General features: G+C 33.2%; 1 protein-coding gene across 5 annotated transcripts; it reads left to right on the forward strand.

The window, feature by feature from the left end:
• The first annotated feature begins 65 nt into the window (after positions 1-65).
• LOC124449766 lies at positions 66-5,321 on the forward strand. 5 transcript variants are annotated; one of them, XM_047000669.1, is made up of 7 exons: positions 66-292; positions 1,522-1,697; positions 2,083-2,403; positions 2,657-2,906; positions 3,806-3,955; positions 4,073-4,156; positions 4,596-5,321. In XM_047000669.1, the coding sequence occupies exons 2-7, from the start codon at positions 1,545-1,547 to the stop codon at positions 5,063-5,065; spliced, it is 1,428 nt and encodes a 475-aa protein (XP_046856625.1). In that variant the 5' UTR covers positions 66-292; positions 1,522-1,544; the 3' UTR covers positions 5,066-5,321. The 5 variants fall into 5 exon arrangements, with proteins under 5 accessions (XP_046856625.1, XP_046856629.1, XP_046856628.1 ...); XM_047000673.1 differs by having other exon boundaries at positions 4,671-5,321; XM_047000672.1 differs by having other exon boundaries at positions 3,815-3,955.
• The last annotated feature ends 12,795 nt before the right edge of the window (positions 5,322-18,116 follow it).

Consider the following 18,116-nt stretch of genomic DNA (forward strand, 5'->3'; position numbering starts at 1 on the left):
GTTATGTCACGATACTCACGTGTATACTCGTCTGAAATTTACGTAAGTAATGCGCAGATATGTTATGATCCAAAAAAGGAGAGTTGCAGGACTGGGCAGCGGGAGGGGAATCACCTAATGACTAATGATGATCAAGCAATTTTCAATTGCGGTCATAACAATATCAGCAAGTATAGAAACAATATCAAAAAAGGCATTACGACGAAATTATAGCCGTATTCAAGATGTTTGACGTGGGACAGACGATCTAAAGTCTTACAGAATGACGAGAAGAGACATCTCCAAGTAAAATGTACGGTACATTTTATAATGCTTGTTTGTGTAATGTTGACTATCGAGTGAGTTGTCTCATTTTAGGATACGATTTTCAATAATTCACCTTTCATAATTGCCTTTTTACAAAGAATTGATAAAATCACTTTTACTGAATATTAGTACGGGCAAACTGACTTCAGCCTTTTAATTTATATCTATTATAGTTATTTTGGATATATATTTGTAACGTTAAGATTATGGGCTCTCATGTGCACTTTTCTGGTTACTGAGTGCTCTACTTTATTCTTTGTATCCTTGATCTATATGTTTCTCTTAAAAACAAATAAATTGAATGATTTTTCTTTGATCTAATCACCTGCGTTGTTAAATTTTTCACAAAATCATTAAGAATTCCCCTTTCGTTTGTGGGGAATCCCCTTAAGCTTTTTAAAATTGTAGTATAGTTTTTTTAGTTTTTTTTTAATTTGCCAAGAAAGAACTCCTGCTTATATCAATATATTTCTCTGGAGAACTTTTTGAGCAATATTTGTTTGGTTTGGTTGTCATATTTTCAGCGATTTTGAAATGTTATTGATCTCATTTGCTTTATGTAATAATTTACATAATTGTAACAGTTGCCAAGCTACACAGTAAAAGACATTTGTAAAAGACTTTTTGTTTTCCCTCTGACGTGTTTCAGCTGACTCGTGCAATTTTCAGTGCTTAATATGAGAGTGAGATATTTTTTATTTCATGCAGTGGAGCAATCATACCATCTTTTGGATAGCAATCTGTGCGTTACTAACGTATAATTTATTTCCAAGTTAGCTAAAAATTGAGTTGATTTGATATAGATAACGCCGATTTCAGTTGACTCACTTGTGTTGAATGGTTTCTCTGTTTTAGTAAGAGAAAAACACGAAGCACAGTTTTCATAGTTTGAATATTACTTTCATTTGAAATTTTTGTTTTGTGTCTTTCTGCAGTTACATATACGACCATGGTGTAATACGAAATTTAAAAACGTGAAAAAATTCGGCAATTCTGTTCTGAATTAAAAACTTAATTATTTAGTATTTTTTACTCGTTTCCATCTCAGTATTATTCAATCCATCTCAGTATAATGAGCATACTATTTTATAACTACTAAAATAATGGTACTTATACTGTAAGAAATATTTGTATGCTGTTATTTTTGTGAAAATGGTCAACATTTCTTCTAAAAACATAATTAGGATATTTATTTTTTCGACTATTTGTTTTCAGGTAATTTCACTGTTTTAATTAGTATGGAGACAGATATAAAGTGGGAAGATTTGACAAAAGTTCAAAGAAATATATTGATGTGGCCAGATTTACTTACATGGAATAAGCCTGTTGAACATGTTATAAAAAGAAATACTCCAGACAGTAAGCTGGGCTTGAAAACTCGTTCATTTGAGGTATATTCATTTACATCAACTTTAATTTCAATTGTTTGGTAAATTGTGCCTTTACAGAAGATGTGCATGTGATAGCCTCACGTTATATTATCGCAGTTGTTTTTCCAATGACCTGTTGGTTATGGAGCAGTACGAATAAAGCAGGCTATTTATCAAATGTCTCTCTCTCTCTCTGGGAGCTATTTAGATAGCCTGCAAGTTTAGTTGTGCTATAAGCTAATTGCTTTCATTGCAATTCTTTGGTCTCTAGAAATTCAATATTCAATAAATTTCCACAATTTTTCACCAAAAGTAGAACGTCTTATAAACTTGATTGAATTTTTTGCTTAGCATGTTTGATTTGACATTCAAGATAAGTCTAATTGAATCTCACTTTTCAACGTAGGATAAATCAACAAATACGTGGTACCACATTGTAAGCCATGTCGAGAAAAACAGTCCGGCTGCAAATGCTAATATAACGTCTTACCAATGGATAACAAACTTGAGCGATAAAGACACTCGAAATCTTGAACATAGTGAGTTTACTAAGATATTGAGCAATAAAGAAACAAAATTTAAAGTATACACCAGGAAGCCAGTTGATGCAATGACATGTTTTGGATCAGAGTGGCCCGGTGAATCAAATAGTAAAGTAGTCACCTTCAAAATAAAAAAGACAAAAGAATTTAAAAAAAAACTTAATTTGGCTCATTTCTATTCGAAGGTAAGAACGAGGAAGACGTTTTGATAAACTCAAAAATCTATAGAAATTATTTATGCCTGATTAGTCCAGGTTTAATCAATATTGAGTAAATTTTTTACCATATTTGCACTATTTACTTACTCTGTTCATCAGAGCCCTGAAAGATAGCTAACTGAGCTGATCACAAAAAACAATATATATCGCTTGCTAAACGTACTGTGTAAGCAATGAAGATGACAAAAGAACATTTTGTGAACCATCATTTTACAAATAGGAAAGGGAATGTGAAGAGAAAGATAGCATTCTTATTTGGGAAATTGGCCAATTTTCCTACAAAGAAATGAAAGAGCCCTTGAAAAGAGGCGACAGACTATTAGAGGTAGATGGACAGGCTGTGGCGAATAAGAAACTAATCGATATTTACGAGATATTTCGGAAAGCTTTTCCTGGCAAAACTGAAGTAAAAATCACCAAAATGCGACATTGCCCATCAAATGAAATAAAGAGAGAAAACACAATCAATGGTAAATACATTAGGTTGTTTAAAGCAATTCTAAGAAGATGTCAACAGACTGAATATCTTAATTTATATTGCATGTGAAGAAATGATGTATTTGTTATTTACTTTGGGGAGTTCCAGGTAGAAAAATATTTTCCCATTAGGACCAACCTAAGAGGTAAATAATTTTTTACTAAAGGCAACGGTCTCACTAGAATGCTTAGTCAGATTCAATAATGGCTATAAAGAAAAGAATCAAATCTTTGCTGTTTATTTTACTTGAAAAATAAAAATTTATTTAAAATAGGCTATTAGCCACAATCAAAAGTTGGCTGGTAATTTGCTTTTTAAAACAAAACGAAACGAAACAATTAACGCTAAAGTATTTAGCTTTTGGATACAGAACTGCGGTCAAGATATCCTAAAAAACTGCCTGCTTCTGCAGCCAATCAGATGGCCAGATTTCTGCTAAAACTGATATGTAACAAACAAACGATTATATTTTTCTATTGTTACGTGCGTGAATGTTGCTTATATTTTAACTTCTAAAAATGTTATCATACAATTTACTGTGAGATTTGCTTTCCTTTACGTAGATTACATAATGATGTTCATTCTGTTTGATGAACAGAAACTAGCATGGCATGAATAAAGGCATGTGTGGCTAACGTTAGTTCTTTGTACTCTCTGATATATAAAAGCATGAGAGAGTATGTGCAGTATTTCGCTTTGGGTGTCATGTTTATAAGACAAAAAAAAGAAACAAATTCAACATCTTTCTACTTTGAAATTTACCTGTGGGCAGCCAACTTCTAGTATGTTTATATTAATGCTTGATGCAAAACATGACTCGCAAAAAATACTTCTGATAGTACCTCGAAGAATAGCAAAAATATATAACCATAAAAAATTTCTCATCTTTCTTTTGTATAGACAAGGAACAGTTGAACAATCCTGAGCCAGTGAAAAATAATAGTGAACTTAACGGACAAGGAAACAATGAACAAAAATGCAATCCCTCACCCGAGGTCTTCCCAAATTCTGATCAGGAAGATGAAAAAGCGAAAAATGTTGGTAAGTACTACGTGTATTTTGTTGTTTTAATCAAGTTTTAGTCGCATACAAATAAAAATAATATCTCAATTGTAAAAAAAGCCTTTTCTGTTAATTTTTATATGCTTTTCGTCACAGGAATGAATGAAGTTAAAAAGATTGAGAGCAAAAATAATGGAGGCTACGCGAGCACTCCAAAATCAAAACGTAAACCCACAGCAGGTAATTAGACATGCATTATGATAGATAAACAAGCAGGAGATGCACACGTCACCTCAAAACCAACTAGCAAAAACTAGGTATTTTGTAACGACTAGGCAGTGCTATTATTTCCTATGTATTTAGCTGCATTTACTATGTTTGTCTCTAGTCTATTACCTACTGGATAAAATTTTTATTCTTTATGTACAAAGGTGGATGGAGTTTACACTTTACATAAGCCTTTCGTAATATAAGACACAGAAAAGAAGAGTTTTTGAAGTTTCTGGTATCCAGACTGTTGTGTACTAAACACAACATTTATGCTTTATACAAATTAATACAAAAAAAGCTCTTTAAAATAAATAAGTTTGGTTAATAAGCGACTGCTTTACATTGTGTATTTGACATTCTGCTGCGTTTTATCTATATTCATATAAACGTCGTTTTCAATTTTACTAAGATAACTCCAAAAATCTCCGTCATAACAGTGACAAACCTCAAAAAATGTCTGAAAAAGAAACTGATTCTCACGCAGGTCAGAACAATGCAGTAAAAGTATGTGAAAGCTGCAACAACGAAGACGCACTTACGCAAGACAGAAATTTATGGCAAATTGAGAAGATTGATCACGCTTCCATAACAGAGATATGTGATTACCTTGACGACGAAGGATTAAATGCAAAAGATATAGCGAGTGCTTTAGATTGTTTTACACAACACGAAGTAACGACTATGAAAAAACATTGCCAGAGAGATAAAACAAGCTTTGCTAGAATAGCAATTAAAAAATGGGCTGCAAAAAAACCCTACAAAAATAATGTGGATGCTTTAAAAAGGGTTGTAAATGTCATGAAAAGGAATGACGTGATCAAATTAATTGAGAAATGGGAAGAGAAATTAGTTTGTCAAGCATGTGGAAGACCTTTGTAAAATCCTTAAAATTAATTGACTCATAAACTCACAAAAGTAAATTTCAAGTTACCATCGTTGTAATTTTTACTTTTTATTGACAATAGCAAGCTTCAAAAAACTTTTTCAACATAATTTCAAAATATTTTCAACATATTTTCATACTTTCTTTATAAAAATCGCACCATTTATCGAAATTAAATTTTAAAAAGCTGCATTAAGCGTTTGGTTTACCAAGAAAAAGCACAAAACCAAATATAAATATCTTTTCCAAAAATAATTTTTCAAAGTCTCTCATGCTTTTATATGAAGGAATGTAAATAAAATAAAGCAAAGAAATAAAGTACCGAAATACGTTAAGGTTTTAATGTCATATTTAGTATAAATTAGAATTTAAAATTAGATTGGATGAAATTTAAAGCTCAAACCACTTTTATAACCTTTTGAGAGATTTTTGACACTTGCTTCGACCTGACCTGGTTTTGTGTGAAACTTTTGCGTTGAAGCAAAACATGTTTTTTTGGGCTGGCGTTTATGCTATGTTTATGCTATGTTTTTAATTACTGGTACAAGGAATCGATGCAAAGTTGCTCTACTTTCATTAGTTTTATAAGCAAACTCCCTGCTCTTCCTCAAAAACTTTCATACACTGTCTTTTTATTGGTGTAAATATGAAAACCAAACCTTTAGTGCATCTATATTTTGTAGAAATTCCTTCCAATATCGGAAATAAATTATCCTTCGCGATGGTGACGAAATATAATTTTAAATTCTGTATTTATACTTTCCCGCTTTCGAACAAACAAAGAAAACGTGATTGACATGTTATAATGGCATGTGTTGTACGTGAAATGGCGTCTTATAAGTTAAAAATGTTTGTTTGAGGCTAAGATTTATAGTAAATTCACAAAAAAATATTGTGAAACTGCTAAAGAATTATTTCCTGTAATGTTTAACAGATTATTTTTTTAGAGTGTTAGGTTTATTATGGCTCTGACTATTGTGTTAAAGAGATTTTCAAATTTGTTAAGTTAAAACTTTAAATGGATGATTTTAAACTTTAAAAAATTTAATACGAGGTTGCATTATTGCTGTCGACGCCAATTTTTCCAATAAGCTGCCATTGTTTAGTAAGCTTGATGACATTTTATTAGCAAAGGAGGAAATTATTTTTGAGCAGGATTCCTCCATTGGTAACATTAGAGAGTTCTCTTCATGCTTTTGGCGTAAAATGTTGAGGAAATTCCTAATTCAATCATTGAGTTCTTTGCACGATGCAATACTTAATCTCAATATTTACAATGTGGTTGAAGTGAATTGTGGGCTTTACATAACTATTACGCATGATTTAAAAGAAATCCTTGAGCACCACGTAATTGGGGACCGAAAACCATTTTTGAGAAATAGAACCATTAAACAAGTGAAACAAGAACCATAACCAACTTCTCAGAACGGTGATCATAAAGCATTTCAAACTTAAACATGCGGCCTAGAGCTGGTATCATGTGTGTCGTAGTCTTTCTAAAGTAAAAATCACACTATTAAGTGCTACGGTCATTTAAATTTCATAGTGCATTATAAAGTGATCGTATGTGTTGCAGTTGCATATATACCAACTTTAGTCAGAACTAAAAAGCAAAGAGAGGCTGAAATATTTGTAAATTTACACAAGCAGCTTTTCTTGATAGTTGTTTCGCGCTACTTGAGTGCTAAATTGCTTAGTCCTTTGTAGACGACATCTTTATTTAATCGCATTTTAGTTGTTTTAGTGATTGTTGTTGATCAGCTATAAGAAATCGCTAATAAATTTGTTCAGTGTGTGTAGGAAGAGAAAAAACTTATTGAAAGGTGAGTGAAGCGGTGGTTGCCATATATGTACAAAAAAAACTGACAGCAGTTTAATCTAACGACGACTCACGACTTCGTGCAATTAGTTACACTCAAAAGAGAAACGATTTAGGAAGATTATGATTTGTTCAAGGATTCGTGTCAGTTACGTGTGATTTGTACAATCATACGACATTTACAGGGAAATTCAAGCAAATTTACAGACTTGGGCTAACCTTCGTAGCACGAGTAATTTTTTTTCTAATTTATGCGCAACCAGAAAACTTACCTAGCCACCTTTATTATAGGTGGCATTTAACAGTGTGTTACATCTCTACTATCTTGACGACCTATATTGACAGCCGAATCCATGATGTTTTATAGATTAACGGCTTCACCCGAGCTATAGAGCCATGTATCACATAAAAAACGATGATTTTAAGCTATTTCGAGACCCCGAGAATCTATTTTTATTCTGTCCTCAAGCAGATAAGTTACAAATATATCTTTATGTGTTACGTCGATGCAACGACCACAAGTCAATTCTACGTTAATTGGGGGAGCATCACTTCATATATTCTGCAATGCCTGGCTAATTTCTTTTCAAAAACAGTTTCACTTCTATAAGGAATCGTTTTGACATAGCAGAATAAATATGAATATGGTCCCACTTTTAGGGCCCATACCAACAACTATAAAGACTGCAGGTTTAAATTCACCTTAAAAAGATGTTTATCTCACTGAGGGGGGAATTTGTGGGTGAAAGGTTGAAGTTACCTAGTCACAACAGGCACGTCAGAAAAATGTTGCCGGTACCCCTAGAAATACGTCAACCCTAAAATTGTCTCTCCAGATTCAAGTTTTTTTCAACCTCGTTACAAATTTTTTAGAAATTATGTCCCCCATCCCCGTAAATATGTCCACCCCCAAGAAGTATTGAAAAACTTTAAAGGTGAAAAATATATGTTTCTTAATTTAATAACTGGGCAAATATAAGTATATGACTTGGACGAGATTTGAACTCGCACCTTCGGGATACTAGTCCACCGCTCTACCTGTTGAGCTACCAAGCACACAGAGACTGGAGACGAGTCAAATCTCTTTTAAACTGCGTATGGACGATATATTCTCGCCACTATAGCAGTTTACTGGATGGCACCAAGTCACATGTTTTTCATGTGCATATTAAAACCGTGTTAGGAATGTGCATATTAAAACCGTGATGCAATAAGTGGGCCATATATATTATATATGCCCCACTTATTGCATCAGTATTTAAAATCTCTTGTTGAGATTTTATGTTAGATTTCAACTGCACGTTGTACCACGTTGAGAGGATGGTTTACTATGCACTTATTGGCTCTTCTGTATCTGTGTTATCCTGTATGAATATTAAAAGTTTTTTGGTCATCATATATCCAATACATCATCGTAGAAAATGACAAAAACTAGATTAACAGCTTTTGTGTTTAAAGGTTGTTTTCTTACTTTGTTGATGTGCACGATTGCAAACTTAATTGATTCGACTTTAATGTTACGTGAACTTTTTGCTTGTGTTTGTCTTTTGCATTTCCTGGGAACTGTTATAGTGTATGTTAAGGTTATTTTGTGGAAAGAAAATCGCTTTTACGGGGAAGTGGTTTAAAGCTTGGACGCCATGAAGTAACAACCATGATTAACAAAGGACAACGTTTACTCAATGTTTCAAGCACGTCCGAAAAATATACAAACAAATACTCGTCTCAGTTGAAAAAACAAGCAGCAAATTATTAAAAGTCGATGAAAATTTTGAAATGCAGAGGAGGCACGTAGTAGTTGACGTAGAAGAAACATGAAAGTCGAAAGACTTTCCAAATAAAAATCTCTCATATCAATCTGATACTTTAAATACAAGTAAAGTAAGGTCAAGTTCAAAACACGAAGTAGATGGAAGACCAAACAGAGTTTACAAACTTTTTCAACGAAAGAATTGTGTGATGGATGAACACGAATTGATTCAAAAATATACGTCTCAAGTTGAAGAATCCTCACGCAAGAATTTATTACACAACATAAAATTAGCAAACTCATGTCGATTAGTCGTTATATTTTCTTTAATGACCTTCGCATTACCTCCAGTAATCATAGGAGTTCAGCCGATACACTTAGGTCAGCATTTCAAAAAAGTGGCCCTTTTGTGCAATCTGTTGTATTTTTCAAATTACTTCATGATTTGCGTGATTTTCTTATGGAGGGTAAAAATCCTGAAGAATGAGGCCAAAGTTTTTTTCAAATGAATATGGCTTATACTATTGAAAAAAAAATGAAAACTTTTAATGTTTTTTTTTCGTAGGGTTAATTAGTATACTCGCGTTGCTATATACCAGGTTCAAAAGATATATTAAAAATCTGAAAACGGCGGTGCTCGAGTGTTAGTCTAAATTCTATGCCATCAGAATTTAGTTTAGTTGTTTCGAAATAAGGCAACAATCGCATTTCCGACTCCTTTTAAAGTACTGGATAAGCGACCGAAATTTTTTGATATAATCAGCCCAGTGGGCACTCGAAGTCGATTCGACGTCAAAATATCGAAAAATCGGCTGAATTGTCGTCGCGACAATAGTCGACGTTATTTCGACGTTGTTTCGACGTTGAGATTGCAACGTGGAATCAACGTCGTGATTTCAACGTTGTTTCGACATTGTTTCGACGTCGTTTTGATTTGCGCTTTCTACCTTATTTGGACGTCGAGACGACGTCGAAACCTCGAAGATTGACGTCGAATCGACATTGTACCAACGTTGTTTTGCCGACTGGGAGACACCCTTGTTTTAGATTTTGGATGTCAACATACGCAGGAAAATCGAGGAAATGTGAGCACATTAAACAATCGAACAAAATTATGCACCTTTATTAAATAGTTCATGATTTTTTGTCTACAGAGAGTATTATTCTTATTGCTCATGTTTCAAGCATGTGATCATTACTTCCCTATGACGATTGCACACTAGATACACGAGAACTACAAATTTGTCAGAAAAGTAAGAAGCACATAAGGGCCCTATAGACATAGCATCACTTATTAAATCATTCAAACAAAATTAATTATAGATGATGAAGTTTGGGTGCTTTCCTAGGATTTCGAGCTTAAAACTTATAAATCTGAGATAAATTATATTTACGAGGTTTAAAAACAAGCATATATTACAGGGTGTTAAATTACATCATCATCATCATCATATTATTTCGCGCCAGGGCGATCCAAACTCGGGCTGGAAGTTTGGAAGTGTTGCGCGTGGTGTAGCAATCAGTCGAAATCAGGGACGGCACGTGAAGCCTTGCTACTTGTCCCCAGTTAAATTACATGTAAACTTCCTTCTCTCCTCACATGTAATTTAACACCCTGTATTATAATTGTGAGCATTATTCATAGTCAAAATTGCTACCGAAAGTGTGCATACAATGAAAAATGTATATCCCATGAACGTCATTCATTTCACAACATAAAAATCCAGTAGCCAGTTTTTATATTTTGAAGGCTAAGTAGGCTTAAGTCCATATGCCCTGACTTTCAAAAGACCCTTGTGTGGGATCTACACTTAATTAGTTTTTACTTGTTGCTTATCCGAACTAGAGTAGTATTCTTACTTTATACCATTTATACTGGTGAAAACCGAACGAATGATTTTAATGTATAGGATACATGGCTTTGAGCTAAGCATTGATTGCTTAAGTGCTAGACATTCAAAACTCATGAAGTAGTGGGTTTTCATAGTCTCCATGAGTCCATGATCATGTAAATGATTTTCAAAATTTCGTTTGACGTTTAAATTTCCTCCATTGTTTACATTATGGGTTACAAACACAAGCCATGATATGTAAAAGAAAATAAAGTGAGTATTGCAAACGTCGTCAAAAAGCTGAAAGTATAGAGGAAGGAAAAGTTATAACTTAAAGACCCAAAACTTTCGTCTTAGCCTAAGGGCCCGTAGCTGGTAATCTGCCACAGCAAAAACCCTTAGATACTTCATCGTGTTGAGCAGATGTGTTTAGATGAGAAATTTCTCCGTGCATTTAGCTACAAATAATATATTGGACCAGCACTTTAATATTCGGGGTAAGCGGCAAGTCTTGTAATTTTTACACCAATTACAAAAATCATAACCGCACGATATTATCAAAGTCGATACAACAGCTTTTAATGTATTCTTATTGTGCAGGGTTGTAAGACGAGAACATTTTGATCAAATTATCAACTTGCAAGAAAGGTTAAGTCAGAGGTTAAGTCATGGCTTGCCAAGAAATTCTCAGAAGCATTCCATTGCATGCTTAAATTCATGGCTCAATCATAAAAGATAGTATGAAATTTTACAACAAACTGACACCTTCCCTCCTCCAGAACTAAAATCACCCTACAAAAATTTCATGCTATTGAGGTTGCCACTCATAAAGGGCTTTGCTCTAGGTGGAAAGCTGTTCATAGAATCAACATTGATTATAAACCTATTAAGCCTAATGATTAATCCATTAAGCCTAATGATTGATCATGTCTACTGTCTGATATTGTAGCGAAATAAGGCCTCACATTATAAAAATAATATTCATCTATCATTTGCTATGTACGCATTGAATTCGAAGGCAAAAGTTTTGAGATCTTTGAATAAGAAAGAAATTGAAATCTTAGCCTAAGCAAAAGCTGGTTGACGTTCAACTTATCTGAAAATACATCTTTTGGATAGGCCATTGCCACGAAAGTCGTAAATTTAGAGTTGAATATGTTTACTCACCTTTGCCACATTCAAGATAGAGTATTTGCTCTTCGTTCAGGAGTTTCAAGCATTGGATTGTATATGAACTATATTGCTGCATTTGTAGTACTACTCTTGATTTCTCTTGTTACACTTCTCCTGAATCTTCTTACCATCTTTGCGTTTCTGTCGTCAAATCGCTTAAGGAGTTCTCAGTGTTATTATCTTATATATCTGCAATCCATTATTGATTTCGTTTTTGGGACCTTAACTATGGTGTTAACTTTTTGGCAAATCTTACAAGCAGTTTCTGTCTTAGATGTCAGCTGTACGGTGTACCACGTCGAAAGGATTGTTCACTACATACAGATTGGTTCATCTGTGTCTGTGTTATCCTGTATGAATATCGAAAGGTTTTTTGGCATCGTACATCCAATTTATCATCGTGCAAAAGTAACAAAGAATAAGTTAATGATTTACGTCTTCACAGGTTCCTTTGTGTCTTTGTTTGTTTGCGTTGTTGCAAATCTCATTGAATCGATTTCAATATTAAGAAATTATTTCGCTTATATATGTATCTTGCACTTCATTGGAACTGTTATAGTGTATGTTAAGATTTATTTTGCAGCAAGAAAATCAATTCCCCAAATAGAAAGTGCGAAGCTTAAAACGGACAAGAAAATGTTTCCCATCATAGTCCAGGGAAAGAGCAATGAAGCAAGCACATCCCAGGAAATTATAAGCAAAAGTTCATCTTACATAGAAAAACTACGCAGCAATAAAAGGAACGCCGACAAAAAACTTTCAGTGAAAGTCAGCGAAACAGCAGTTAGAATGGAAGAAACCTCGGGTGAGTTGATAAATAAGAATATAGCAAATCAGCCTACTTGTTCAAGTACAAGTAAAGCTAGTTCAAGTTCAAAACACGAAAATGATGGAAAAACAATGGGAGTTTTCAATCTTTTTCAACGAAAGAATCGAAGATTGGATGGTCCAGAACCGACTCAATACTGTACATCGCAACTCGAAGCGTGTGCCCGTAAGAATTTACTACACAACATAAAATTAGCAAAATCATGTCGCTTGGTCGTCATTTATTCATTAATAAGCTTTGCTATACCTGCTATGGTTATAGGAGTTGAACCGATTGATTTAGGTGTGCATTTTGCAGAAGTGGCCCTTTGGTGCAATCTGTTTTATTTTTCAAACTCGTTTGTGAATTGCATGATTTTTTTCTGGAGGGTAGAAATCCTGAGGAATGAAGCATTAGCCTTTGTTAAAAACGTATGGGTAAGCATATTAAGAAAAAATTAGAAAAGGTTTAATTTGACAAAGAAAGTAATGTTGGAAGCGTTGCAGTAAATTTCAAGAGCAAACTGTACTATGAAAGAAAATTTAACGGAGATTAGTCTCAAGAAGTATCCTAAACTCAAAAACATATGCCCTTTTATAGTAAAGTGAAAGTAATTATCTTAGTAAATGTTGTTATATAAATTACTATGTTGGATAAGATATTCAATTACACAAAAAAATCTATTTCTTTATGACGTCAATGCTTTATCTTCACTACTACTGCCAGACGTTCAAATAAAAATGGAAGATAATATTTCTAAGCCGCGCATCATGCCGCACAATTGGATTTCTTTTATCACCTCTTTTCTTCCTTTCCTAAGACAACATTTTTGCAGTCGTTTTCACAAAAATCAAACTCTTTAACACAGGATTTGAACCCGTTGAAATGAGTTCAACCGTAAATATTCAAATCATATACATATAGTTTGGAATTAATTCATGTAACTGTCGTCACACTATTAAAATGGCAAAAAACATATCACCTTTTTTGCATCTACCAGGTGTCCGATCCTCTTGGATGGGGCAGAAAGCGGTTTGATTGATGCAGTAAAATAAAATGTGCCGATATGATTATAGCGATCGTGTATGCATTGATTGTCCATTTATAAACTGATTAATTTGCTCAGCTTGAAAAAAAAAATACTTAATTAAGACACATATTAAAATGCAACAAATTGCTTGTAAGATACTAAATTTAATACTCAAAAGTCAATACATGTTAAAGGACATACTAAAAGACCAAAATTCAAAACATGTTTTATGTCTTACACACAAAAAAGCAATTGCAAGAAAAAAGTAACTTTATAATTGTAAAAACTCTAGTCATCCTTTTTAAAAAGAGTAAGTTGTTTTCAATGTTCTTTTGTGTTGGAAATATTAATGTATGTGTTATTCTAATTTTAGGAAAGATAAAGGGTGCTTGTCAAAATTATTATGTGCATTTGCACAACAAGCATCAAGAGAATATTTATTTAAAATCTAATCTTATTATTACAATGTATTTGCTTATAAAAAAGAATAGTAGCAATATATCAAGATCTTCAATGCTTTTACAAAATTTTAGCAATTGCAATGTCATTAAAAGCATTTAATGGAGTGGAAGACGGGCAAATATTTTACTGTTAAAATTGATTACACTTACGCGAAAATTAGCGCATTTCTGGATTCAACCTAATGATACATCAGTTTTAAAATACAATGCATTTGCTTATATTGTACAGCGACTGAAAGTTTTATTATACATGGAGATTTTCCGATCAAAACAAAGAAAAGATAGTGTCTTTTGTTATTGAATTAGCCATAAAAGCATTGAAGTCGATCTCGAAATCACTGCCATGGTATGACTTGGCATTTTGCCATTAAAAGAAGGTTGTTACAGCAAATATCTTTGTGGGATACAGGTATCTGAATAAAATAACAGAACTATACAACCATGAATTTATCTTCGAATGAATTTTCTAATTTTTGCCAAGTATTTGATGTTGTAATTCCCGCTCTTTCTTCTATTTCAAGCGAGGAGGTGAAAATAAACTACATAGTTATAATCGTGTTACAGCTATTTATTTTGATCCTAACACTTTTCTTTAATCTCATTGCCATCTTGACATTTATGTCATCGAAGCGTCTGAGGAGTTCTCTTTGTTATTTTCTTATATTCCTCCAATCAGTTGTTGATGTTACTATTGGTACATCGGTTATATTATTAAGCATTTTGCACATCTTACCGGAAATTTCAATCTTAGATGTTGACTGTCGGGTAACTCACGTGTTTATGATTAGCTTATTTCTGTTCCTTGGTTGTTCGGTTTCTGTGTTGTCGTGTATGAATATCGAAAGATTTCTAGGCATCGTACATCCAATTTATCATCGAACAAGAGTAACAAAAAACAAGTTAATGGCCTATGTCTTTACAGGTTGTTTTATCACTTTATTGTTGTGCACGCTAGCACATATAATCGAATCACTTTCAATAATAGAAAAGTTTTTCGCTAGTGTATCTATTTTGCATTTTCTTGGAACTGCTTGGGTGTATGTAAAGATATATTATGAGGCAAAAAAGTCACTTTCACATCGATACAGTGCAAATATCAATGCAGGACATGAAGTAACAGCTATGGTTATTAATGAAAAAGATTTAAGTTATGAAGGATGTACGTCGAAGAATGTAACCAGCAGCAATGCATCTTTTATGGAAAATCCAAGCAGTAAGTTAAAAAAATCCTGGGAAGATACTGCAAGGAAAATTAACCATAGAGCATTTAAATTGGAAGTAAAACTCAATGTGACGTGACTCGAAGTAAAAGTCTATCATTTCAGCCCAATTCCATAATTCCAAGCTCAACACGCGAGAAATGTGGAAAAAGAATGGAGTTTGCAATTATTTTCAAAGTAATAACCGGATGGTTGGACACGAAACAATTCAAAATCCTTCGTTACAAGTTAAAGCATATGCTCGCAAGTTATTACTTCACAACATGAAATTAGCCAATACTTGCCGTTTGATTGTTATTTTTTCTTTGATAAGTTTTGCTATACCTGTTATTTTATTAGGATTTCAACCGATTGATTTCGGTGTTTATTTCGCGGAAATAAGTGCTTGGTGTAGTGTGTTACATCTTTTAAATCCTGTATTGAATTGTCTTATTTTCTTCTGGAGAGTGTCAATTATAAGGAGTGAAGCAAAAGTTTTTTTAAAAAAAATCATATCATTTTTTTAATTTTTTTCTACGATGAGAAATAAATCCCAAAAGCACAGCAGTCTTACTCTATCTTTTGCTTCATAAAAATAAATATATCTCATTTATAATGTTGAATATAATATTAATAGCATAACTATCTCAGTGAGTTTGGAGGTTATTTTATATATTTGTGATATACAAGACAAATAACTGCAAGGGAAAGAAATATACAACTATGTTTATGTTCTTGAAGTTTATTATTATAAACGTATTCCTATGAAAATACGAATCTTTCAACGCTGTTTATTAACATGATGAAGACTAGAGTAACATTGACGAAGAATTATTTAAACTCGAAAGAGGCTAACTTTTAATTCAACAAACAAAGTAGTTAGTTATAAGTCAATTTCATTTTACCGATATAGTGTAGTAATTAATTTCGTACAACTAAGTCATTGTTTCAATCGAAGGAGTATTTTAGGACTACAACAGTCTTGTGTATGCTTTTTCTAAAGACTTGTTGTTAAAAACAAGATAGAATAAAAATGATGGTAATAAAATGTACCCCAGCTCCAGAAAGCATGAAGGTGGTGACCTAAGCAGGCATTACTGAAGAATAAAGGTGGTGAAACGATTCGTGTTAGGAAGAATACATGACTTTAAGGGGTAAATACAGCGTTTTCCAGTAATAGAGGAAATTCTTAGGTGTTCAGAGATTCTAATGTGTAAGTGTTGTATAGTTTAAACCACATACAACGTGAGAACATTGACAAAAAGACAACCCTAGATCTTAGAGATTTGGGGATTTACCCTTAAAATTTGTCTGCAAAGAGATAAAACGTACAGTATTTATAAGTTTATTGCATGATGCATAAAATCATAACAGCTAAGCTCATTAGTCTTACTTTTCTAATCAGAACAATTGTTATCAACGTCATTAATATCAGGTGTTTATTGTACAAAAAAAAACAGCCAATAAAAAAGGCTTGGCTGAGCGTATTATCTGATCACAATTAACATGGATTTACAAATCGCTTTAAAAAGTTTATGATAAACTATTTTTCAAATTAAAAAGTACTGTCATCTGTCAATTTTATAAAATCTGTCGCTCACTTGTTAAAGATACAAAAAATGTCAGTTTTCTTTTGCTCAAGCATAAAAGCATTGAATACATGAATGAAAAAGGAGCTTGCGATCCTAGGAATTAGTGTTAATCGCAATTTTAGCTTTTCTAGATCATGCTAAGGTCATATTTTTTTAAAATACTTGTCTAGCTATGGATAAACTGCTAATACTCAAGCACGCAATTGCATCGGGTTTGCTTTTTTTGATTATATTGCAGCAGTTTTTTTCAATCTAACTACCATCTTGACATTTTTGTAGTAAAAACATCTGAGAATTTCTCTTTGTTGTTTTCTGATATTTTTCCAATCCGTTATTGATCTCAGTCTTTGGACATTTTTGATTGTGTTCAAATTTTGTCAAGTCTTTCAAGACTTTATATACCCAGATTTCAACGGTAAACGTTTCCAGCTGTAAAGGTTTGTGCACTATATGTTTATTAAATTTTTCTTGTCTGTTTTATGCTGAATGAATATCGAAAGATTTTTGGGTGTTGTATATCCACTGCAATATAAAATAATGTTACATCAAGCAAGTTAAAAGTTTACGTCTTTTCTGGCTTTGTAAAGTGGACCGCTTGGTTGAATGGATGTCATTATTACGAATTTTTACAACGATTTAACGAAAAAGAAGCACTTGTAAATTGTTTATACGTCAAACTTAATTTTTCTGGTCAAAGAACTCATCCACGTGTATTTTTTCAAAAAGGACTATCATAAATACCTTACGTATCATTATGTTGAAATGTTTCGCTTATGATATATGTTTTTACATAGCAAAACATGCAGAGATAACTTTTCCTCTTATGAAGAGTTTGTTGCGTATTAAGGCATCTTTGTCTTTTTTCAGACAAAAGTGCATATCTTGTGTAATGTTTATGAAAGGACGTTTTATTACGTGCCAATTTTAAATTTTTAATAATTACAACGCATATGATTATGAGTTTTATATCTTATGAATGTTTAATGCAGTGCGGTGTTTGAAATTAAATGAGATATGATCTTCGCACTTAGCTGGACAATTTAAGCAATCGTCTCAGGACCTGAAAAAATCAGGTGACTCAACGGGATTCGAACCCATGACCTCTGCGGTGCCGGTGCAGTGCTCTGACCACTGAGCTATGAAGTCACACAGTGGTGAGCAGGTCAATATTGTTGGGCTCATGTTTTCTCGTGAAATGAATGTCATATGAATGTTTAATGCAGTGCGGTGTTTGAAATTAAATGAGATATGATCTTCGCACTTAGCTGGACAATTTAAGCAATCGTCTCAGGACCTGAAAAAATCAGGTGACTCAACGGGATTCGAACCCATGACCTCTGCGGTGCCGGTGCAGTGCTCTGACCACTGAGCTATGAAGTCACA

Source organism: Xenia sp. Carnegie-2017, unplaced genomic scaffold, assembly GCF_021976095.1.
Source record: "Xenia sp. Carnegie-2017 unplaced genomic scaffold, XeniaSp_v1 HiC_scaffold_23, whole genome shotgun sequence".
Taxonomy (NCBI): domain Eukaryota; kingdom Metazoa; phylum Cnidaria; class Anthozoa; order Malacalcyonacea; family Xeniidae; genus Xenia; species Xenia sp. Carnegie-2017.

Coding starts and splice junctions, on each gene's coding strand:
- LOC124449766 (XM_047000669.1), top strand. CDS start 1,545: ATGGAGACAGATATAAAGTGGGAAGATTTGACAAAAGTTCAAAGAAAT. Junction 2,907..3,805: donor GAGAGAAAACACAATCAATG/GTAAATACATTA, acceptor TCTCATCTTTCT/TTTGTATAGACAAGGAACAG. Junction 4,157..4,595: donor AAAACGTAAACCCACAGCAG/GTAATTAGACAT, acceptor AATTTTACTAAG/ATAACTCCAAAAATCTCCGT.